This window comes from Cebus imitator, unplaced genomic scaffold (assembly GCF_001604975.1).
Source record: "Cebus imitator isolate Cc_AM_T3 unplaced genomic scaffold, Cebus_imitator-1.0 Scaffold517, whole genome shotgun sequence".
NCBI lineage: Eukaryota > Metazoa > Chordata > Mammalia > Primates > Cebidae > Cebus > Cebus imitator.
Genome location: NW_016107832.1, coordinates 833,206 through 858,081, shown reverse-complemented (window position 1 = coordinate 858,081; position 24,876 = coordinate 833,206). Strand labels below are relative to the sequence as shown.

General features: G+C 39.8%; 1 protein-coding gene across 10 annotated transcripts in view; it reads left to right on the top strand.

The window, feature by feature from the left end:
• ARHGEF6 (Rac/Cdc42 guanine nucleotide exchange factor 6) overlaps positions 1-22,886 on the top strand; it is a 113,807-nt gene extending 90,921 nt beyond the window's left edge. For 2 of the 10 annotated variants that reach the window (XM_037733340.1, XM_037733344.1), the window contains 12 exons: positions 1,023-1,082; positions 3,135-3,281; positions 5,828-5,914; positions 6,712-6,790; positions 7,799-7,944; positions 9,005-9,142; positions 10,711-10,731; positions 11,974-12,067; positions 13,227-13,343; positions 16,258-16,357; positions 18,955-19,009; positions 20,279-22,886. In XM_037733340.1, the coding sequence (XP_037589268.1) occupies positions 1,023-1,082; positions 3,135-3,281; positions 5,828-5,914; positions 6,712-6,790; positions 7,799-7,944; positions 9,005-9,142; positions 10,711-10,731; positions 11,974-12,067; positions 13,227-13,343; positions 16,258-16,357; positions 18,955-19,009; positions 20,279-20,419 (1,185 nt within the window). In that variant the 3' untranslated portion in view covers positions 20,420-22,886. The remainder of the gene's footprint in view (positions 1-1,022; positions 1,083-3,134; positions 3,282-5,827; positions 5,915-6,711; positions 6,791-7,798; positions 7,945-9,004; positions 9,143-10,710; positions 10,732-11,973; positions 12,068-13,226; positions 13,344-16,257; positions 16,358-18,954; positions 19,010-20,278) is intronic. The other 8 variants (XM_017514140.1, XM_017514147.2, XM_037733342.1 and 5 more) reach the window with 7 other exon arrangements.
• The last annotated feature ends 1,990 nt before the right edge of the window (positions 22,887-24,876 follow it).

Genomic DNA, 24,876 nt, shown 5'->3' with positions numbered 1-24,876 from the left:
GATTTAGTCTTCCCTTACTCCGGCTGAGTTCTAAAGGTTAGGTATATGGAGATACCTCATATGCCCCAATGTTAGGTGCACATCTACCCATAAGAATCTCTACTTTCCCTTCATAAACAGTTATGGAGTTGTGGATTCCTCTAAGCCATTTTTGAATCTGTCCACTTTTCAGAATTGAAAGTACCACAGGATTGCAGGCCACATGTAAAAGCCTTACTTAAGAAGGAAATCATGGTATGAAACTTGGAATCTTTTCCCATCTGCCATATTCATACTGCTGAAAGAAAATGAAGGCATTTTAGGAAATGAAATAAGATTGATTTTTCTGTTGGTTTTTTTTTTTTTTTTTTTTTTTTTAGACAGGGTCTCACCTCACTCTGTCACCCAGGCTGGAGTACAGTAATGCAATCACAGCTCACCACAGCCTCGAGGCTCAGCTGATCCTCCCAGCTCAGCCTCCCGGGTAGCTGTGACTACAGGCGTGCACCACCATGCCCGGCTAATAGGTTGATTTTTCTCTAATCGTGACTCGTTTCCACCATTCCCTACTTCCTGTCATCTACCAACAACATGACCTAATAATGTCCCCTGAATAATTATTTAATTATTATATTTATTATTAAATAGTCATTATCCAAAGTATAATAGCAAAAAGGGAAATGGGAACTCTTGCCTTTTACTACATTGTTACTAAATATATGATGTGTTACCAACTCTCTTAATTTCTTAACCATCTAAGAATTAGAGTCGCTGAGATTCCAAATGCTCCCATGCTGCTCTATTTTTAAATCTTTAAATTAGTATACAGTAAAATTAACATTTTTTCTGGTGCATAGTTCTATGAGTTTTCACACAGGTATAGATTCATGTTACCACGACCAGAATTAAAATACAGAACAGTTCCATCATCCCTCAAAATTATCTTGCTATCTTTATAGCCACACCCTCCTTCTACCCCCAACCCTTCGCAGCTGCTGATACTCTCTCCTCTAATACTGTTTTCAAATGTATTCCTTTGATAGGATACTCATCCGGATCATCAGGATATTCTGAAGGCAATTGTAGCATTCAAAACTCTCATGGTAGGTGATGCTTTAAAATTGCAATTCTCACTTTGTATACTTTATTCCTGAAAGAGTGATTTGTGTGCAATGTTTCTTTCCTTATGCAAAAGTCTTCAGAATGGAAATAATAAGCTTTCACGACAGTATAGCAGTGATTGCTTCACTTAATTTTATCCTCCAAAAATCATGCTTACCTAAGAAAGGTTGCCAGGCCGAGGGTATAAAGCAATCACATTTACAGTCTCAGCCACATGAAGCCACATTAAGCATTGGTGTGTAGGTGGGGGGTTTCCTTTTGTCTCTTTGTCTTTACCCCCATTGCTCACCTAATGACGAGTATGTGTAAATCGTCATTCACTGATTTGCATCAATACTGGATTCAACTAGTTATGCCAAAGGGTATGAGTTTGTTCTTTGAATATGAAGAAGAAATCCTTCATCAAATCTAAAAGGGGGGGAAAAACCCAAAGTACTAAAATGCAATTGCTTTATATAGGTTGCTATCAAAAGTACCTGTGATCTTGTGTCTTCAGTATGATGGTTAATGCGTCTTCTTGAACCCACTGATGTAAAACCACTTGGTGCCATTTTAGGAGGAAAGAAAACTTTATTTTAGGCAATTTATTAAGCTCAGCTTTATTTCACACAATTCTATAGCATTATAAGTAATTTGGACTAATGTTTAGTTATTAATCCTTGTTCAAAGACCAGTTTTTGACGTGTCTGTAGTTGAACAGCAAGCTGAAGACCAGAGTAAGTATTAGGTTAAAATCGCGATTGCTATATGCCAGAACAGTCCAATATTGGCAGTTTTACATGGCTTAAGCTAATAAAACAGCCCAGTGAAACCCACAGCATTTATTATAATTATGGCTCTTCTATTTTTTTCTTGTATAAATAGGAATGTAAAATGAGTCTTTTTAAAAACCTGTATTTCTACATGCATGGCAATGTGGTTTGCTGCCTTCCTCCCCATCACCTATATCTGCAACAATCCTGCATGTTCTTCACATGTACCTCCAAACCTAAAATGCAATTTAAAAATTCCTGTATTTCTTTCTGATTATGTTATATAACTTGCCTTGACGGTTTTGTATATTCTATTATAGATGCTCTTAAAATATGTGTACAGTGAATTTATTTCTTTGAGTTTCCATGTAGCTGAAAGGGACAGCAGAGATTTTATAGAAAATATAACCCCCAAAAATATTATCTTACATTCATTTGGAAACAGTAACAGGACTAACCATATGCTTATTTTCGTATTCAATTTGGAAGGCATGCTGTTAAATTAAGATAACCGCACAGTGTCTGAAGCAGTTACAAATATATATATATCATACCTCACATAGTGTTGTCAAACTCTAAATTGTTTCTTGGTTTGAATTTTTAGCATGTCATCATGAAATTCAGTTGTACCTCTTTTTGCAATCATTTTAGAAATAAAAATTAATTTAGTTCTTTTTAATAGTAATCTTGGTCCTTAAAGTACAGCAGTGCTTAGGTTCAATTATAAGTTTGATCCACTGTGGCATAAAGAATTTAATTTTCTCTTTCTCTAGAACTCTAGGAGAAATTTTTTGTTTTTTATTATTTTCAAGATATTACCTTGTTGGAAATTGAGCATATATTAGAAAAATACAATTATTTTGTAACTAAAGCTCTATTTATGCAAAGATAAACAAAGTAAGACGAGCTCAAGCAGGGGCACTACCCAGTAGATCTGAATCTACCAGATGCTCACCTGGCTCTGGTCGATGTGATTTGACTGCTTGCTTTCCCATATTCTTTACAGGGAGGAAGAAATAAGTTCTTTCTAGCATTTTGTCTTGATGCTTTGGCAAAGTGAAAAAATGAGCATTCCTCACAAAACTTTTGGGGGCTCAAGGCTAGAAATTTCAGGTAGTGGATCTTTCTATCTATCAAGAACAGGCGTGGTCATGGGATTCATGATGAGGAATAGGGACTCAGCGGGAGCCAAAGAGTCAGACGCCACATCTTACTTTGGTCTTATTTTAGTTCTGTTTCACAAGAATTCCTATTCCATTATGTTCTGCTTTGGTTCTGTAGGGGCAATGTCAAGATCTGAGGAAGAGAAAACAGCTGGAGTTACAGATACTGTCTGAACCTATTCAGGCATGGGAAGGAGAGGATATTAAAAACTTGGGAAATGTGATTTTTATGTCACAAGTAATGGTGCAGTATGGAACATGTGAGGTAAGGCGCTTCAAATCTCAACATCATTTCTTCCATCTTTCATATTTTTCTTCCTTCTTTTTTGATAGAGTCCCGTTGTGTCACCAGGGCTGGAGTGGAGTGGCATGATTTTGACTCACTGCAACCTCTGCCGCCTGGGTTCAAGCAATCCTCCTGCCCAAGCCTCTTAAGTAGTTTTTCTTCCTTGTTCTTCCATCAAAGTCAAATGCTACAGCATTCAAATGAGAAGCTGAGCAGCTATTCTTTGCTCAACATTCTGTTAGGTACTGTGGGAGATAGGAGGAAAGAGCAAACAATGATCGCCATTTTCAAAGAATTCATTAAAAACAGACTAAAACACAGGTTGCAACTAGCAAACAAACCAAATAGTCAATGTTCGATTTTGCAATCTCAACAATAGAGTCCATAGAAGTTCAGAGGAGGAAGAGATCAAGAAGATCTTATGGAGACAGGACTTGAGGAGGGGGCACAAAAACAAAAGGGGAGGATTCCGTAAGGCAGAGGTCATTGTTATCTTAGGAGAGAACAGAAATGTGGGTTTGGTTTTCTGCAGCACAATAAGGAAACCAGCCTGTAGGGAGCAAAAGAAGCAACTTGGCCATAGTAAAAGACTGATTGAGTCAGGTAGAATTAGATTATGCAGAACGTTGACATCAGGCAAGAGTAGTTCACATGGATACACCAAGTCACGGGAAATAATGAAAGAGTCCAGAGTCATACAACAACAACCGAAAGGGATGTTTCACACTTAATCTGGCACCCATATATGTCAAGTGAACTGGAAGGGATGGATGAGAAACAGAAAGGCCAGCTGGGATGGAAAGTGAAAAGGAGCCCTCTAAGACAGTGGTGACAGGGAGAATGGAGAAGGGGAAAATCGGAGGCACCTTTAGAAGGGAAAGTCAACAGGAAGTAGTGCTCCTGGGCTAGGGGAGATGAAGAATATAATTTTAGACCTGTAGATATCTGGGTGGAGATGTTACATAGGCAGCTGTTAACATAGTATGGAAATGTGGGTGAAAGGTCAGAGTTAGAGGCAGAGACCTAGATGTCCCTAACAGATGTGCCTTCCTAGGAAGTAAATATCCAGAGAGAAGCACCGGGGGCTGAAGATGGATTATTTCTTTTAGGAAGGGGCCAGGGAAAGGGAGAAAGGTTGATTATGGCACCTGGTTTGATTTATCGGGTGTTAGAATTGTCTTCCTTCTCCCAAAACATCTTCCTACACTCTGACACGTCTTTGGCAGAGATTCATTACTTTGGGTTAATAAACAATCTCATTTAAAATGCGGATACCCCAGGGAAGGTTAATGCCGTGAGTCTAACTATTAGTCATTCACACCTTTGGGATAAACCTCTTGGGTGAAGGCAGGAGGAATCAGTGCCAGAAAAAAATAAAAAGACAAAAGAAGAAGGTAGAGAAGAACTGGGGGAGCGTGATGTCATGGAAATTCCATGAGGAGCATTTGAAAATGGCCAGTATACTGACTGCTGCTGAAGGTTCAGAGGGCAAGGAGTGTGAGGACCAAGAGAAAGCCGTTGGATATTGCTAGAAGGCAGTTATTGATGACTGTGCAACAGCAGTGGGGGTGTTGTTAGGGATGGATCAATGGGGAGAAAATGAAGTCAGCAACGAATCTGGCAATAAAATGTCAAGAAATGGGAAACTATGCATAAATAGCCACATGGGGGTAAGCAAAGGTCTGTTAGGACAGGAGGTGTACAGATGTTAAAGGAAAAGAGGAAAAGCTAGTAAAACAGGAGAGGATGCTGGGAGAAGAGGAGATGTCTGTAGCGGAAAACTAACTGAGACAAAGATGTGAGAGAATGAGGAGCACTTGTTAGAATAGTTAGCCTGGAAGGGTTCCTCTTCTCACATGGAAGGAAGGAGATGGAGATAGGCATGAGGATAATTGTAGCTAAGATGGCTGGGCATGTAAACTAAATGTAATTTTTGAGTATACTAATTGCATATCTGTTGAAGGGGCTCTTCTCATGTGTAAAGGTTTCCTCAGTGCCCTCAAAAAAGTGTATCTACTTTTGCATTTTACATAAATCCAATAATTACCCTGTTCTTAATGACTAAAGCTAATTTTATGCATATGACTTTAACATATATTTTAGAGCATACTAAATTTCTTATCACCCGAAAACCCCTTCATTTTGCCATTTTTTCTAGGTAAAATATATTTTCATTTTGTGAACCTGGAGGCTTATTTTGTGCCCAGGTCTAGCACATCTCGCTGGCTGCATAAACTGTGGTTTCTTCTCAGGCTTTCATACATGGAAAGCAAGCATGGTTATTTGTATTTGACTGTTACATTTAGGGAGAAGAGAGAGAAGCTGTGGGTTTATGTCCATTTCAAAGTAAAATTCAACTAGTTTTGTGTTTTCAAGTTGGGTATCTTTTTTTTTTTTTTTTAAATCACTTTTAATGTTTCCGTTGTTTATATAAGGTCTGTGTTATAAGGCAGTGATTCTAGAAATTCTCAACAGATAAAATGTCCAGTTCTGTTCTTCAAATAATATTGTTCATTCTCTCTCAGGAAAAAGAGGAGCGGTACCTTATGTTATTTTCAAATGTCCTGATAATGTTATCTGCAAGTCCTCGGATGAGTGGCTTTATCTATCAGGTTAGTAGATTTCATATAAAACACACAGCAGACCCCCTAATGAAAACAGGTTTCCAACCAGATGCAGTATCTCCACTATGGCATTAAAAGTGCAAACCAGGAGAACCAGAATGTTCTGACCCTTCATTTTAATTAAAAAAAAGCGTCTAAGAGCAGATGTTCCTTAGATCAAAGATCTTTGTATTAGTGTAATGAGTTTATCTTGAATATATCCGCCGCTTTAGTTATGCTCTGGGTTTTGAATGCATAAATGGAAACTAGATAAATTAGCAGCAGTATTGTACAGGCCCATGTCATTATTGCTGAGAAAACATGAAGCTGAGATCTGCTCCTATGCTTGTCTGATTATATTCACATCACATGATTCAGGCTTCTAAGAAGCATGCTATTAAACTCCTTAGGAAATTAAACATCCCCAAGTCTGCTCCAAGATATAGAGTATTAAAAGTTACTATTACCCGTTCCATCTTGGCCTGGCAATTAATAATTTTCATAACATCTGAGCCTTCACTTTTTTTATAACTGTTTCTTATGAAAATGCATTAGAAAAGTAAACTACTTTGTAAATCCTGATCTTAACAGTTTAGGGTGTGTTAACGAAACACAATCCACATTTCCCCCTTGCTTTCTTGTCTGATTAAAATTTAGAGCAGGGAAACATATTATCTATTGACAGACTGGAGAAATACATCTAGCCATAATTTTGCAGTGCTGAGAGGGTCAGAAAATCTAACCCTCTGAAATAAACAGAGACTCCTGTAACTGCAGAATTAATGAGAATGTTCTTTTTCTAATAGGGAAAAATACCAATAGCGGGAACAGTGGTGGCTAGATTAGATGAAATTGAAGGGAATGACTGCACATTTGAAATCACTGGTAGGTAATTTTCTCTTTTTCACGTAACTACTTCCAATTCCTTTTGGAATGAAGGGGAATTTAATAAATAAATGCCATTATTTTCTGTTGCATAGGCCACGAGCAAGTTTTACATGGTCATGGCAAAGTATATTCCATTTCCTGCGATGATTAGGGTACAGCAATAGAACAGAGAAGTCTCTTCTCATTCAAAAGCCATGGCTTTGCCATTAGTTTCAATCTTCTGTTGCATGAGAGCTACTTGTGAGAGCTGAGGAATAACAAAATGGACTAATGTAAATGTAATTTTCTCCCTTTCTGTCATTTGTTCCCTGGTGGCAGAGAAGCCAAAGATATGGACTTTTATCAGCAATTTCATCATCAGCCTGAGTTAGCAAGATTTGGTTGTGTTTCTAAAAAGTTCAGAAAAGCCATGAAACTATCTTCACAAATTGAGCACAATACTGAGCCTTAATAATGCTCCCTGACATTTTAGCTTACGATCCCTTTTGCCAGGCCTGTGTCATTTATGTAGTGGCCTCACTGTGGGCCCTGATACAGCACAGTGGCTAAGACTGGGATCATAGCCTTATCCTCTTCTTTCCCAAGAAGGATCCTAAGGTTTGGTGTTTGCCAAAAGATTGTAAACAGTCTTAGTTGGATCTTGTTCCAACTTTGATACTGGGGGAACCAGTACAATATTCCCACTTTAGACTTAACTAGAGGGACTACGTGCTTACATTTTTGGACTGCGAGTTTGTTTATAGTGAAGTTTTACACTACTTTTAAACTTCTGTAAGCAGTAAAAATCAAGGAGAGTTTTCTAAATCAGACACGAATATTTATTTACTTTATTATCACAGGTTATCTGTTTCCGATATAGAAGTTTCAACAGGGTTATCCCATAGGTTTGAAAATCCCTGAAAATACACACCCAAGTCCTAGTTGCATGAAGTGTATTTATGAATGGGACAAGCTCAAGTTTTCCTTGTCTTTTGTTTTCAAATTGATCATAATTGGGGAATGTAGGTAACACAGTAGAGAGAATTGTGGTCCATTGCAACAACAACCAGGACTTCCAGGAATGGTTGGAGCAGCTGAACAGACTGATAAGAGGACCTGCCTCTTGCAGTTCATTATCCAAAACATCATCGTCATCATGTAGTGCTCATTCTGTAAGTAGTCCATGTATTCTGTCCAGAGATTATTGAGTCTTGCATCAACTCCTGCCTGCTGGAGACTTACTTACAAGAAGCAGTGAGCACACCCTTAGTCTTTTGGAAAGCCTATATTTGTAGATTTTGAAGTACGGTTAAACTTCACTCATTCTGATTTCTCATTACGAGGCCATCGAAATTAATGAAAAGGTTTACTTAGAGGTGTGCAGTTCTGTTTGACAGTATTCAGATACCCCAACTAACTGCTAGCAAAGTATTTCTAACGAGAAGTCCTGCTAAAATATTTTAATGATAAGCAGAGCTTATTTTCACGAGCAATGGTTATTCTCTTATTAACAATGGGCTAAGTCAAAACAAATAGTTTATCTCCCTAAGTACTTAAACATCTCCATGTCACCTCACTCATGCTCTCACATTTGCTCAGTAACCTTCTTCAAAGGTAAACTTTTAGCATTGTCTCCTTCTGACTTACCACAAATTTAGAATTTGGAATTTGAATTGATGAGATTTTACTGTACTTGCTGAGTGAGATGGAAGATATGCTCTGTTGTTTGTTAACATACAAACCTATGATGCCAAAATTCCAGTTTTGAGCACTGTGTTTTGTGGTCGGAAGAATACGGGCTTTGGCTTCAGATCTGGGTTCAAATCTTGGCTTTGCCAATTACTAGTTAGTTATTTCACTTGGCTGAGTCTATGTCTTAGGCTGTTCTCATGAAATAACCTATTTAAGCACCTATCAGAGTGCCAACCACATCACTGAACTCAAATGTTGATTGTTATTCCATTTTCCTTCCTTACAGAGGAAAGAAAATTAAATTAATTAAATTCCAGATGAGAAAGAGAGAACAGGATCATGGAATGTTGAGTCAACTTTGTGCTGTTCCTTAGAGACCCCATGATCTTGACTGGAAAGAGCTAGTTCTCAAACTGGAGACTTGTTTTTCCATCTATCCCTTTCTATGGCTGGCTTTGCTGATCCAATGAAGCTACTGTTGTTCTCTCATTGTGTGGCACAAGGTTGGGTTCAGATGGCAGATTGCCAAAATCTCATCAGACATTTTCCCAGTCTTTTAGCTCTACCGGACAGCCCCGAGGACCCTTGGAGCCTCCTCAAATTATAAAACCGTGGAGTTTAAGTTGTCTACGACCTGCACCTCCACTTAGACCATCAGCAGCACTAGGTTATAAAGAGGTAATTTTGCTACCTATGGTATGAAATGCTTCTGACGAGTTAATTTCGCAGCTTATTACAAATAGTTCTGTGGGAATGTGCTAGAATTTAAGATAGGTGGTATATGTGAGTCAGTCTTGAATTGCTAGACTCAGTGATTTGTTTCTTAATTTTCCATTTCCCATTGTCCATCTGAAAATATGTATTGAATATCTAAAGGGTCTATGTGCACTGCCTGAGTGTTCCCAGTCTCCTCCTGAAGTGCCTCTGATTTACCTTAATGATTATTATGATAATTCTTTATCTTCATTAATAATGTACACAAATGTCAAGCAAGAGCCACCTCATTGTAGTTGAATTGCCAATGAAGCAGACACAATTCAGCATTTGGGATCATTTTGATCAATTTGAACCAAATTAGTAAAGTGTTATGGGACCAAGCTATGAGTCGAAACTATAAAAGCGATATTTGCTGCAATTGGAATGAGAAAAGAATTTGATGAAAGGAGTGTCTTTTAAAAAGAGGCTTTTCAGAGACAACCTCAAAGGCCATTTGATATTTGGGCAGTGTGGGGATTTAGAGATTTTTTGTATTTTTTTTTCTCTCGAAGTTGCAGTCAGGAAGTGTCAGTCACTAGCTTCTGTAACTGTGTGGCGTGTTACTTTTCATCCAAACAGTGGCTTTATCCCTAACCTGTCTCTAATCATTTCAGATTTCAGAAAAGATCCTCATTTATTAGTAACTGTTCTTTAAATTGGTCTTGTTGAGTGACGATTAAGTTTGTGACAGTTATGAGATGAGTCTTAGAATTATGGGGCAACGGCAGCATATATTTCTTGATCAAATGTGTGTTTTGATGAGTGATTCAGTCTTAGCTCAATTTTGAGTGTTTTGATTTAAACCACCATGCTTTTGTTTCGATTAATTGTTTCTTCCAACTCTAAGGGCAGTAAACATAGGACAGTCTTTGGACACTGGAGCGTTATTTGATCCTCTCAACTTGATATGTTAGGGCAAACAACCCTTGAACTGAATCTTTGTTATATAACTCTATTTAGCATTTGGTCAGGAAGCAGTCCCACAGATTTGCTTTGGAAATTTACCTGCAATTCTTGCAATCATACAATTTTCTTCTTTGATTATGTAAACCAGGAGTACAACTTCATAGTTACCTAGGTCCCCTTTGTTATGATGGATATTTTGTAATTATCAGTACTAAGTTCAAATTAAGGTGAGCTTTGAAGGGTAAAGTTGACTTAATCCTTCACATAACTAATCTATTAAAACTAAGGCATGATCACTTCGTTTCTGCTGGGGGAAGAGAGTTATTAATATATTCTTACTAGGTAGTATGTATTTCAGTCGTTTTCAGCATTTGTTATTCTGCACAGAACTGTATTCCTCGGGCTTTTGCATGATAATATTGCATCTGAAACTAATGTGGGAAATGTGATGATATTCCCTCTGTGTAATTTATGATAACACTAACATTTCAAATGTTGTTTTAGAATTATTGATAAGTGGATTTGGTCATTATAACCATCGACCTCTCACGCTCATCTTCTCTTTCTTTACATATTCATTTTAGAGGATGTCTTATATCTTAAAGGTAAGGGTAGAACAATATCTTTGGCTTACAGTGACATCATAATACTGTGCTGTAACCTTTGATGAATGAAACTTTCCCTTATGCTTGTTTTGTCCCTTGTTATAATTGGTGGCTAAAATACGAAGATGCAATTCTGACATGTAAGTACTTTGTTCAAAAAGCAGGCTCATGTGAAATACATATAAAAATGTCACAATGCCCTAAATGCCAATTTTCCTGTGTGTGTGTTTTTTTTTAATGTTGCTTTTTCTTGTTATTTTTGTCACATGAGAATTTGTTATATCTGTCTTATTTCAAGTGTAAGTACTGTGGCTAAGTGAAATAAATCGAATTATTTGTTTCCTATATTTTTAAGGTGCATAATTAATATGCACGCTTTAGTACAAACATTGGCTAGAAAATTGGGATAAGGTGATCATGAGAGTTTTTTCCTAAGTCTAAGGTTCTAATCTGTTTACAGATTATTGGATTAAGGATTAAGGATATTGACAATGAGTATCTTTTTTTTTTTTTTGACCTGCTGGTTACTCATATGGCAAAAACAAATTCAATACATTTATTTTGTCTACTAGTTAAATACATGGCTTTATATATATATGTATGTATATATATATATATATATATATATATATATATATAGTTAAGCTTGGCTGTGGGTATGTTACTTCTAACCCAAAATTATTTATTAGGAAATCCTTTATTTGGTTCTTCTCTCTGACTGAGGGAAAATGACTTTGTCTCTCTGCCTTAATTTTCCTGTCTCACAAATGGAAATTATATTCGTTTTTGTGGGACTGTTTCTGAGGCAAAATTATTTGAATAGCTTTGAAGTTCTTTGAAAAGTGATCAGTACTACATTAGTGGTTACAGTAGTTATTTAATTCCCCTAAAGCTTTATCAGTGGGGAATGTAAACTAAATTAGGAATACTGTTTCTAGGGTTGACACCCCTTACTTTCTCTGCAGATGGTTCCCTAAAGGCATTTGGGCTCCTGGAGAATCTGCCACATTTTCAGTAGGCACACTACACTCTTAGTCCCACCTCTGCGCAAATTAAGAGGATAATGTCATTGTCTCTGTTTTATTTAACCTTTTAGAGTTTATTGGAACCATTTTAATTGTGATGTACTCCTAACTGAGATTGTCAAAATGAGAGAGAGGAATTCTATTTCGTTTCATTTGCGCTTTTCAATTTGTTTTTGAAGGAGGATTTTAATTCATCAAGAAATCTCTATCCTTACAGGAGTCTAGTAAAAGTCCTAAAACAATGAAGAAGTTTCTTCATAAAAGGAAGACTGAGAGAAAACCATCGGAGGAGGAATATGCGATCAGGAAAAGTATGTGTTTTGTACATTCTGAAAGTTGTTTATGGATAAATTAACATGAGAATCTTCTTTTATGTGAGGATTTATTTGAAAACAGATTATTAGAGCAATTTTTTTCTTGACATTGTCTTTTACATAAAAATAAGAATGCATGGAAGGCTTTGGTCACTTCTTAAACATTTGAATAAGCTCCTTACGGCTGCACTTCATGTCATCTTAGGCAGATGTCATCTGTATTATTTTCATGTTGAATATTTTGCCTCAACCTGGTTTAGAAGCTGTAAATGGACCCGTTTCCTATGGATACATTTTTTTTCCTCTTAGTTTCTGATGCTTGAGATATTTTTCTGTAGGGAGATAGACTAAATAGACTCGAAGGCTAAAGTCCTTCCAGAAGTCCCATGCTCAGTTATGCTCTCAGTTCCTCAGGGAATCAGCCTGCCCACATCTAGAAACATGGCTTCATTTGGAGACAGACTGCAACGTCAGTCAGCCAATCGATATGGACATATTTGGCTATAAGATTGTGAACAAGGTACTTTGGGACACATGTGAAGGAGTGAGCAGTGTCTCAGAAAGAGGTGACAGAACTGTGTGTATCAGCTGGAAATATAGTTTGGATAAATCTTTGCTCCACTTCAGCTTTGGCATGCCCACCCCCCACCCCATACCTGGTTGTGCACATTGGCATGTTCACAGGGTGCTGCCATCCAGTCATTTCAAGAATGAGTTTGGAGTAGGGGAGAAGAGAAGAGGGAGAATGAGGGACTACATCGACCAGGTTAATGAGGGAAGGCTTCCTAAAGGTGAGCCTTGAAATTTAAAGGAGAGGATGGCTGGGGTACACCAGTGTGAGCCAAACTAACACCTAAACTCAGTGCTGTGATTTTGGCCTCACTGAGACCACTGACAGAACTCCCATCCTTCCCAGTGTGGAGCTCTGGGCTTCAGGAGTAAGCACCCCACTAAGCTGAGCTCACTGAAGCTGACTCCAAAGCTCCATGAGGATGCTATCATTCTTCTCCATCACCAGCGTTGGACAGCTCTTTCTCTTGCCTTTCACAAACTCTACTGGTCAGAGAAGCCAGTTCCAGACAGTGGAGTGGGCTGCATCATTTTGAGGGTCCAAAGGCATATATTTATGAAAAGTCACAATGAATTAATTTGACAGGTACAGCTGCTCTGGAAGAGGATGCTCAGATTCTTAAAGTGATTGAAGCCTACTGTACCAGCGCAAATTTTCAACAAGGCCATGGCTCAAGTAGGTTCCCCCAAACTACTTTCTCTAGTGAGTGATGTTTCTTCTTTACTGCTTGGTGTCTCTTAGAAAAAGAGAAAAGCGATCAAGACGGGTTGCAGGGTGTGGAAAGCAGGTGACTTGGTGCAGAGGAGCGGTGCAGGACTGCATCTTTCAGATATGGTGGTTTTAGCTACCAAGCGGTTTGTTTACCCACTGTTGTTTTTCACCCAGAAAGAGAGATGCAAGAGTAAAAGAGTTGGAGGTGATAGAAATGAAAAACAATTTTTAAAAGTTGTTCTCCTTTGAAGTACACAGATACCTTCACCAACACTAGTTAGGAATTAAAGAGCCCAGAGAGTTCCTGTGTCTGTGAACTGATGCTAATCTCTTCTTATAGGCAGATCTGGAAAGGAAGTCGAAATATTATCTTTGATCAGCTGCATATTTAAACGAACAATGCTTCACCAAACTAAGTTTCAAAGTTGTTCTGAAAGTCTGGAAATGTAGCTACTTAGCAGAGGTCGTTCAAAATGTATCAAATTTATCAGGGAGCTATTAGGTTAGGGTATTTCCCCAAACAACTCTCAGGTTATAATCTGAAAGTGAGATAATATTTTCTGATTCATCCTTATACTTTTGAAAAGCTGGGTCACTTCGAATATGTCTTTTGTTTCCCATTATTATAGACATTCAGATTACCTTCTGTGAAGTTTTTGCATCTGCATAAGAAATGAATACTCCATAGTACTCCATTTTGGACAGCCAGTGACCAATCATTTGAATGTGGGAGGTGATGTCTTAGGTGCCTTGACATATTCTTTAAAAGTAATGCATCTCTAAGGCTGACATAAACAAAGCATTCTACTGGGCATGATGGCTCATGCCCGTAATCCCAGCGCTTTGGGAAACCAAGGTGGGCAGATACCTTGAGACCAGGAGTTCAAGACCAGTTTGGGCAACATGGCAAAACCCTGTCTCTACTAAAAACACAAAAGTTAGCAGGGTGTGATGCGCATACCTGTAGTCCCAGCTACTTGGGAGGATGAGGCAGGAGAAATGATTGAACCCAGGTGGTGGAGATTGCAGTGAGCTGAGATGGTGCCACTGCACTACAGCCTCGGTGACATAGTCAGACTCCATCTCAAAAAAAGTGAAAAGGAAAGAAGGAAGGAAGAAAGGAAAGAAAGAGAAAGAAGAGAGAGAGAGAGGAAGGAAGGAAGGAGAAAGAAAGAGAAAGAAAAAGAAAGAAAGAAAAAGCAAGCAAGCAAGCATTCATTTAATGTGAAAGTTGACACATTTGGCCATAAAGAGAGGACTGTCACACTCCGCTTCACAGAGAAAACCTGGCTGTGGCTTTGGGCATGCACAACTCTGATAACATGTTTCAAGGAGCCAGGAGAGGAAATTGAGGGCAGTTTTTATTTTGAGAAATAGAAAAGAGAGGGGGACAAGGAGATACCACAAGCATCCCTTCTACAAAATCTGACCTCATCTCCTCCTCCCCCGCCTATTTTTACATTTGGCAGAGTGGATGAGTCTGCAGCTGGGAGGTGCAGCCAGATGCTCTGGCTTAAAAAGACGCAACAGCACCCTTGCTCCCTGGTCAACCTTTTACATGTGGAAGATGTCTGGCACTGTGCTTGTCACACGGCAGACCATTTAGCATCATGGTGACCTCCTATCCTCTATTCCTCTCTAACCAGAAGTCCTGTTTCTCTAGAACTGACTGCCCTTGGCTCTTACTGCATTCAGCCGGTCATTCAGTCAGTTTGCTTTTCACTTATATTCGTCCCTTGGTATCTGCAGGAAATTGGTTCCAGGACCCCCAGAAATAACTAAATCTGAGGATGCTCAAGTCCCTGTTGTAAAATGGTGGAGTATTTGTATATCACCTCCTTACAACTTCCCGTATACTTTAAACCATCTTTAGATTGCTTATCACAACTAATAAGTGTAAACGCTATGTAAATGGTTGTTATACTGCACTGGGTTTTAAATTTGTATTTTTAAAAATTTTTTCTGGATATTTTCAATGCATGATTGGTTGAATCTGCAGATGTGAAACCCACAGATATGGGGGGGGGGCACATGTATTAAGCACATACAAAGCGCTAGGCCCTGGAGAAGGCAGAGACACATCTCACCTCAAGAGGAGGTGGTCAAGTGAAGGCAGTGAGTGTGCACACCTCTGAGGGAACTTGGCCTAGAAGAGAGGAGGCCAGTGGCTCAGGGAGGCCAAAGATTGAGCACTTGAGCTCTGAGAGGAAGGATCAGAGTAAGGGAGGTGGAGGAGAGCTGTTTGGTTGGGCCCCCATGCCTGTTCTGTCACCTCTTCTGTCCCAGAGCCTGGAGACACTCTGAGTAGAGGGCATCTACATCTTCACTCATGATGTGATAATCTCCAAACCCCACTCCACCCTTGATTTAAATGGTCTTAGGAGACATACCTACCTTACCCTATAAGACTGAAAAGAGAACAAATGAGGTGATGATGCTTCTGAGGTTCTTCAAGCACATTGTGTCTCAGTGCAGTGCTGCTACCAGCCTGACTTTTACCACAGCGAGAGAACACCGTAGCATAGGATGTAGTATGTCCTTCCCTGGAGATTTGCAGGGAAGCGTGATCACTGGTCAGCTTTTTGCTCTAGAGGAGGCAAAACAGTCAAGAATGGAGGTCTTGGTTGAGGATAGGTATTACAGGGGCTCTTCCACATTAGTTTTCTGAATACAAAATGCTCCCCACCTCGGGAAGATTAAATCAATGTATCTGGCCATTTAGAATTTCTCATGTCAGGAAAATTTAATCAGCAAATGATGGGTGACTGCCCTCTGGGTGTAATACAGCAACATGCTATGAACAAAGACCCTTCTATAAGAATAGTGGAAAGGAACTAATACCCACTATTTCTACTCTTCACTGCTAACTCTCCCTCCTCCTTCCTCTTGCAACCCTTATTTGTAGGTACTCGAAAAGATTCCATTCCACAAGTCCTACTCCCTGAGGAAGAGAAACTCATCATTGAAGAAACCAGAAGCAACGGCCAAACCATCATGGAAGAAAAGTGAGTAGAGCAGGCAAAAACCTTGCCTGGTGTGTCTGGGGGCTGGCAAGAAGGTCTGGCAGGACGGTGGGGCTTCTGGAGAGTATATGATGGACACCCTTTCCTTATCTGGGAATGTGGCCTGCTTTGGGAGATTTGAGAGGGCTGTCCAGTTACAAAAGGAAGAGGGAAGGAAAGGCAGAGGTGAGAGAACCCTCCAGGGCAACTCCAGCTGTCAGCTGCCCCTGTAGCCAGCTCCCCATCCAGTAAGCTGCTTCTAAGCACATGCGAACATCGGTGCTCTGGATGAGTTTAGGAGGTGGCTGGGAATTCCAGTCACAGAACCGATTTCTTTACCCAGAGAGATACCACTCACACATTTTGAGTCAGAGCTGTGCTTTCACATATTTGACATCATTTAAAATCCTACAGCAATCCGGTTAGAGAAATATTACTCTCACCACTTTCACAGATAAAGAAACTGAGGTGCAGGAAGTTCAGGGAAATTATGTCTCTGGCTTACCTTTACACAGTAGTGTATGTGACCTAATGGGGGAAAATCAGGTTAAGTACCTTCTGGCTCATAAAATTAACACAAAGTAGCCAAATAATTCATTTGTCTAAACTTGAGTCATTTCTGAAGTCAGGCCTATATTTGCATAGGACAGCACATTTCAAGGTGCTTGGCATTGTCAATGCATTTTACATCTGGTGTGTGAAGTGATACAGCAAAATGGTAAAGCACTTGGGCTCAAGCAAAAATCAGTGCTGGTTCAACTCCCAATTCTGCTACTCATTAGCTGTGTGACCTGGGACAAGTTGCTTCACCTCTCTGTGCCTCAGGTTCCTCATCTGTAAAATAAGGATGATGGTAATGCTTTCAGTGTTATTGTGAGGTTAAAAGAAATACGTATAAAGGCTAGCACTCAATAATGATAGTTAAATTCATTTTTATTATAACTATATTCATTCTTACAACTTTGTGAGGTTTTTAGAAAATGTGCTACTATTCCCATTTTACTTGTAAAGAAACTAAGACCATGAGAGGATGAGAAGGAAACTGGTTCCCAGAGAACAGAGGACTAGTAAGTGGCAGGATCAGAACCAAAAGTTAGGTCCCCAAAATCTTTATCAAGGAAGAGACCCAGAGAGGAAAAGGCTGTTTCACAACCTAAACAGGGTACTTCATCCTTTTTGGGGTAACATATAGTCGGGCTATTCCAGAAAGAATGACTCTGACTTTGTGTCATGTGCAGTCAGAAAACTGAGAAGGGCAATGTCACAGCACAGATATTGTAGAATAGGCAGTCTTGTGATACCTCTCATTATATGATAGGTGATGTTCATTCCTGCCCTAAAGCTAGGGAAATCAAAACCTTACGATGGGAATTGAAAACATCAAACTGTTAAAAACAGAGAGTAGAATGGTGGTTTCTAGGGACTGAGGGGAAAGGAGAAATGGGGAGATATTAGTCATAGGTATGCAGAATGAATAAGTTCTGGACAACTAATGTACAGCATGTTGATTACATTTGGCCCTCTGCCTGTGTGGGCTCTGGATCTGTGGATTCAATCAACCCCAGGTTAAAAAAAAATTCAGAGACAGATAGATGGCTGTATCTGTATTGAACATGTACAGATTTTTTCATACCTAATAAAGTTTTTCTTTTTCCATCTTTGTTGAGGGATAATTGGCAGAGGTGTACAATGTGATGTCTTGATATATGTATGCACTGTGTTATACCATATTGTTTATTCCTAAATAAAATGGTAAAACAACTATTTACATAGCATTTATGTTGTATTAGGTATGATAAGTAATCTAGATATGATTTAAGGCATACGGAAGAGTTGCATAGGTTATATGCAAATATTTTATATTAAGGACTATTTAATATTGAGGACCATTTTATATTAATTTTATATTAAGGACTATTTAGTATTAAGGACCATTTTATATTTATATTAAGGACCATTTTATATTAATCTTAAGGACCAAATATTTATATTAAGGACCATTTTATATTAAGGACTTGAGCATCTGTGGATTTTGGTATCCATGGTGCCCTTGAACCAATTACCCATGGATACCAAGGGAAGGAAGACTGTATAGTTTACAACGCAGTATAAGAGTGTAGATTTTGCTAAGAGTGTAGATTTTGAGTGTTTCTACCACACACATACAAAAGGTAACTATGTGAGGAGATGGATATGTTAATTAGCTTGATTCTGGTGACCACTTATATCTTGATATATCAAGACATCACATTGTACAGCTTTGTCAATTATCCCTCAACCAAGCTGGGAAAAAAAAACTTTGTGATGGGCCTTGGTCTCTTGTATTTTGTTTACCCAAGCTGGGAAGTGAGTAGAAAAGGAGGAGGGAGGTATAGAAAAGGTGTAATGACATTGCCTTTAGCTAAGCATGTGTGGTGGTGGTTGTTCCTCCGTCAAAATAAAGAAGCTAGAGACCATTCAGAGAAGTACTATTCCTGATCAGCTAGGAAGTCCACTGTTTTTCAGGATCTGTATTCTCATAAAGTGGCTTTTATTGTCAAGTATTTTAACAGTACGTCAATGCAAGCCATTTGTCTCTGAATTTTATCTTTATGTTCTAGGAGCCTTGTTGATACTGTTTACGCCTTGAAGGATGAAGTCAAAGAACTGAAGCAGGTAATAAAATATAAAAGTCATTTTCTCAGATAACAAAACCGTTGTCTTTTCCTTGACTCACACTGGTCATGATGTCAGGGAGGGCCTAGGAGCAAGGTGGTGAGGGGGGATTTTTATTTTCCTTGTGTCATCAAGGTAGGTTTTGTTGATTTTATAATGTAGCCTTGAATTTAAATTTATGATACTTGCTTATATTTCTATGTAGTAGTTCACAATAGAGTCCCAAAGTTAGTTACAACTTTCCTGTTCTCTGACATCCATAAACAGACCTTAAGAAAAGACTAGTCATTCATGAGTGTGTAAGTGTAAAGCGAACCACTAATCATTGTTTGTGGGCTTTTCTGCCGATGTAGTCCATTGCTCCATGACACACACTGTGCCTTGTGTATGAGGACTGACTGTATTGGGTGACAGACTGAAGGATGGATGGCAGGGGAGAGAGACCAGGGACTGGAAAACCACTTAGGAGGTTCTTAGAAAACTCAGGGCGAGACATGTCAAAGTCCTGAACTGAGGCAGGGCAATGAGGCTGGGAAAGAGGAGAACGCATGTAAAGGATGGGACATTGTAGAGTTTGAACATACGGATGAGGATAGTGTGATTTTGAGATTAAGAAAGAGCCAGAGATTAAAGATGAAGCTTCTTTCCTGGGTATCCAGTTGCATATTGTAGTGCCCTTCATGGAGATCAGGAACCACAGGAGGAGGAGAAGTTTAGGGTGTTGAGAGAGATACTGAGTTCACTTTAGGACTCACTTTAGGAGTTTGAGGTGCTTGTGACATATCTAGGTGGAAATACCAAGCTGCTGCCAGGTAATCTCAGGTATGTGAAAGGATCTCTTAAGCCCGGAAGTTTGAGGCTACAGTGAGTCATGATTGCATCACTGCTCTCCAGCCTAGTGAGACTGAGACCCCCATCTCTTAAAATAATAACAATAATAATACCAAGCTGGCATTTGAGATTGTAGACCTGGTTCTCAGGAGACAAGATTGGTACCAGAGATATTTGGGGGTCCTCTTAATAGACACATGGTTTGAAAGAGAAGCGACACTAAGTAGCAAGTTAAATTAGAAGAGGGTCAGGGCAGGGAAGAAGAATCCAAAAGGCTCCCCAGAGACAAGCAGGAGAATTGACAGGCTGCTTTGTCACAGATGCTGAGGGAGGGAAGGTTGAGGAAGGAAAGGTAGTCAGTGATGAAAGCTGCCCAGAGGATGAGCAGGAGAAGGGCCCCCCTCTGTTTGATAATCAACAAATCTTTCCCCATCATAGGAAAACAAAAGAATGAAACAATGCCTGGAAGAAGAATTGAAGTCAAGAAAGGACCTAGAAAAGCTGGTACGGAGGCTTTTGAAGCAAACAGATGAGTGTATTCGAGCAGAGTCCACTAGCAAGACCTCGATTCTTCCATAACCATCACTGTGCCACCGGGCGGAGTGTGCCTTCAGGGCATCTTGAAATGTGCCTCTGAATGATTTGACTCAGTTTGCTCACTTCTTTGGCTTTTGTTTTGTGTTTAAGTCTGTATCTCTCCCTCTCTCTTCCCTCTCTCTCGTGTGTGTGTGTGTGTATGTGTTTGTGTGTGTGCGCACGCATGTGTGCGCACACGTATGCTCGGGCATTTGTTGTTTGGTTGTTCATTTTTTTTCAACAGGGGAGAAAGCAGGAGGTGGTGGTAGAAATGGCCCCAGAGTCTTTTCCGTTCAGTAAGAAAAGGAAAGGGAACTCAGGCCAATTACTTTAAGGGTCTTCAGATTGCCTTCAGTTCACAGTGCCTCTGCAACAGCCATTACCCTCAGGTCACATTCTTTGGGCGGGCTGGCTGCCCTCACAAAGCAGCTGGCCAAGGCTTATTAAATGTGAGCCCAACTTTTCCCCCTAGTGCTTTCCTCTGCCTGCAAGCCTATTAGTACCTAATTTACTGAAGGCAAATCTTCCAGAGCTATGGCTAGAGTAAGATGAAAGACAAACACATCTGCCCAATGATCCAGCTGCCCTTCCTTAGACCATCACACGCTACTCCTCAATCACAGGTTTTCAAATTACTGCTCTATATTGTCTATAAAACCAAGAAAACTGTAGTACCCTTATTCCTTTCGTGTTGTGTACATTGTAACTCAGGGGGCAGAAGCTCTGGTCACCCACACCAACACCAAATCCATCAGCAAGTTCTCTTGGACAATCCTTCCTTTCAGTAGCAGAGTTGACTGCCTTTTCCCATTGCATGACAGGTTTTTTTCCCTCACCTTCTGCCTAGTGTGTAAGTTTTCTATTTCCCCAGTGCTTTTAGCCAACCATACCAAGTGGTGTGTAAACTAGTATGTATGTGCTTCGCTTACTTTTTAAAAAATGTAGTCAGACTGTGAGCAGTTACTTTATGTACATTGCATATTCCAACTGTGACCTTTTATCCTTCAAAACTCTCTGCATTAAGGAGATATTGTGCCCTAGTAGACAGCTGTCATTCACTTTATTACTCTCTCTTATATGCTGTAAGAAATTGTAATATTCATCGGCCTCTTTGGGTGGGACTCTAAGCAGTATTTGAAGAAATATGCTTGTGGTCCAATTTGTATATCCAGAACCAAAGGGCCCCTCTAGTTGTGCTGGATTATTTGCGACTGATTAACTCAAGTTGCTCATTGAATCAAACCATCCACTTTATCCCAGAAACTAGCACTGTGAGAAACCAGGTTTAGAAGAGAGTCACTGAACAGCACACATCCAAATTCAGCACCATTGAAAGCTGGCCTAAGGCTGAGTGCAACTCACCCTCCCTCCCCCAAAGACAAGAGAAATTTGGCCAGATGGGGAAGGTCACTGTTAAGTGAGGCCAAAGTGCTGATCAAAATTGCCTTTATAATATACTTGATGGATGCCTATAAATGTGGGTTTTGCAAATGTTGTTTAGAAACCAAACTTGAAGGCAGGCATGGTGGCCCACGCTTGTGGTCCCAGCTACTCAGGAAGCTGAGGTGGGAGGATCATTTGAGCCCAGCAGGTGAAGGCTTCAGTGAGCTGTGATGACACCACTGCACTCCAGCCGGGGTGACAGAGAGACACCCCTGTCTCTGAAAAAACAAAACTTGAAGTTTGAAACCCCCAGCTTGCTGAGGAGCCCTTTATCTTTTTGGTACTGAGAGTCTCAGTGTCCTGTAGCTAGGTGGTACAGGGCTGTTGTCTGCTTGCTGCACAGCAGAAATTGCAACATCCACAGGAAATGAAGCATTCTTACAGTCTAACATCAGCCAAACACACACAGCCATGTTTGGAAGCTGAAGAGTAAAGAAATTTCTAGGAATGGCTGTTGTTCTGTTTTTAAGCACAGCCGTTTAAATATAACATCCTTCATTTAAAAATTAAAAACATCATCACCGCTACCACCACCAGTGACAACATCAACACAGATCTTCACATCTGCCCATTCTGTGGTTAGTCAGTGGCTTGCAATAAGTGTGCAAACTGTATCTATAGGAAACATTTTTGTGATTATGAAATACTTTAGTTGATTGCTGAAAATATTGAAAGGTCTTCATTTTACAGTGATGTGTACATATGCATGTTTTGGGGACTTGGCCCTTCTGATGAGGGGCCCTCGGTACTCTGGATAACAAAGCTTGTGTGGAGTGGTAACCACGCTTACACACTAAACAATAATATAAAGGAAATGAAGCCATGTTAACCTGAGAGCAGTGTCTTCATAGTTGTGTTGTTTACAATACTCTACAAATGGGTTCCTGCTGCCCTTAGAGGCCTTTCAGTTCCTTTTCTGTCCTGTCCCTTCTTAACACAAGCTCAAATTTTCTAACTTGTTTTTATTTTGAGGACTTTTAAAATGGACATTTTCAATACATAAAAATAAACAGTGCTTTATAAAAATAAGTCTTTTGCTTCTTTTTTTGCTAGCCGGTGTGCAGAAAGATTTCTTGTGCTGTGTCAGCTTCCTCTCCTATTTCCCTCATTAGCTAGCCTGCTCTCACCAAGCCCTCTAGCCAGTCTCAACTTTTTTCACTCAGAGCAGATGACATTTGCTCCCTACTTTACAGAGATAATACATGCCATAAGATAGAACCTTCCTTAACTTCTCTACGTCTCTTCCTCTGGCCCAAACCTATAAACTATATCTCTGCTCACCATTTGCTTTCCAATATTAGAGAAAGACATATTTTCCTGCTCAAGATTATCCCTTGACATTTATTCCTGTCCTGATTCCTCTTTGATTTTGGCAGGATTTTGTCAATCAGTGATAATCCTATATTTTGACCACAGCTGGAATGCTGGTGTCAGCACTCAGGATGAAAATATTCGTTCCACTAAAAGATTGATGAGGTGGAAATTATCTGCTGCTCCACATACATTCCTATCCCTTTTCTGTTTCTTCATTTCCCAGACTCCCTTGCAGCTAGGGTTATGGATAAAATGTGGGTTCAGATACGTGTTCACTTCTGCCCACAAAATTTGGAAGGCTTAAGTTGGGCAGAGGCTGTCTTCTTGGGGTTTGGTGGCCAGCAGGCGATTCCAAAGATGTATTTGTGGCTTCTGTGCCCCACATTCAAGTGTGTCTCTTCACAGCTTTGTGAGTGAGAGATTGCAGTGGTGGCAGCAGCCTCTTAACTTGTGGATCACAACTGTGATGATATGACCTTGAAATCGTTAGTACAGTGGCATCCTCCTGACTTCCCCTGACTTCCACTTCTCTGCCCCAATGGTTTTGTAGACACCTAATTGCCTTTCTGCCTGAGATATCTTCAGTGGTTTATGATTCCTGCTCTGAGCCAATAGACAGAACATTGCACTCCATGTGTGCTAGGCACTGTGCTAAGTGGTTTACATGATTAAACTTATGTAAGCCTCACAACAACCTTATTAAGTATTTACTATTGTTATCTCCACTTACAAATGAATAGAGGCACAGAGATGTTGAGCAACATGCTAGGACATGGTGGAATTGGGATTTGAAACCCTAGTCTGTCTACCTCTTGGACCCATGCTCTCTCCATCACATAGCCTCCTCTGCACTTGGTACCTACTAAAGTTCCTACCTCAGCCATCCCCCTTTGTGAAGTCACCATTAAACTTGTAATTGACAAATCCATGGGTTTTTGAATCCTCATCTTGAAGTCTCTGCAGTATTGACCTTTGTCTTCTTGATGAATCTCTCCTTCCTTGATTTTCATGAGCCCACACATTCTTGGCATTCATTTAGTCACCCCCGTCTCCTTTGCTGGACCTGCCTCCTTTGCCTGTCCCCTGAACATTGCTGATCCTCTTTTCCTCATCTCTTCCATTCTATAGCCTATTCCTGGACAATCTTGTCTATCTTCATAACTTTATTTATCAAAATGCAGATGACTCCCATGTCCACAGTTTTCCATTCTGACTTTTCTCCTGATCTCCAGACCCATGGATGCAGCTACTTTATAGATAACTCAGCGGAACTGCAGGAGTGGGAAAGGGGAAAATAACTACATATTTAACTGGTTTCCCTGAAAGTTGCGGAATTGCTTGAAGAATTATTCAGAGGAGTGTGAAAGTGTGGTATGGAAGGGGAAGGCTTGTGTACTGATGCCTATTAGACTAAGAATCAATGGTCATTGTGTTTTAAACAAACATTCCTAAATATAGAACTTCTCAAACCTATTGAAAAATTTGGCAACCCCAAGACCCCGGTGCTTAACAGTTTTTGACAATGAAACTATACCATAAAAAAGAGTCTTTGCTATCCACAGGTCTACTGTAATGTTTGCCCTTCCTTTCTTTTCTTCCTTCCTTCCTTCCTTCCCTCCTTCCTTCCTTCCTTCCCTCCTTCCTTCCTTCCTTCCTTCCCTCCTTCCTTCCTTCCTTCCTTCCCTCCTTCCTTCCTTCCTTCC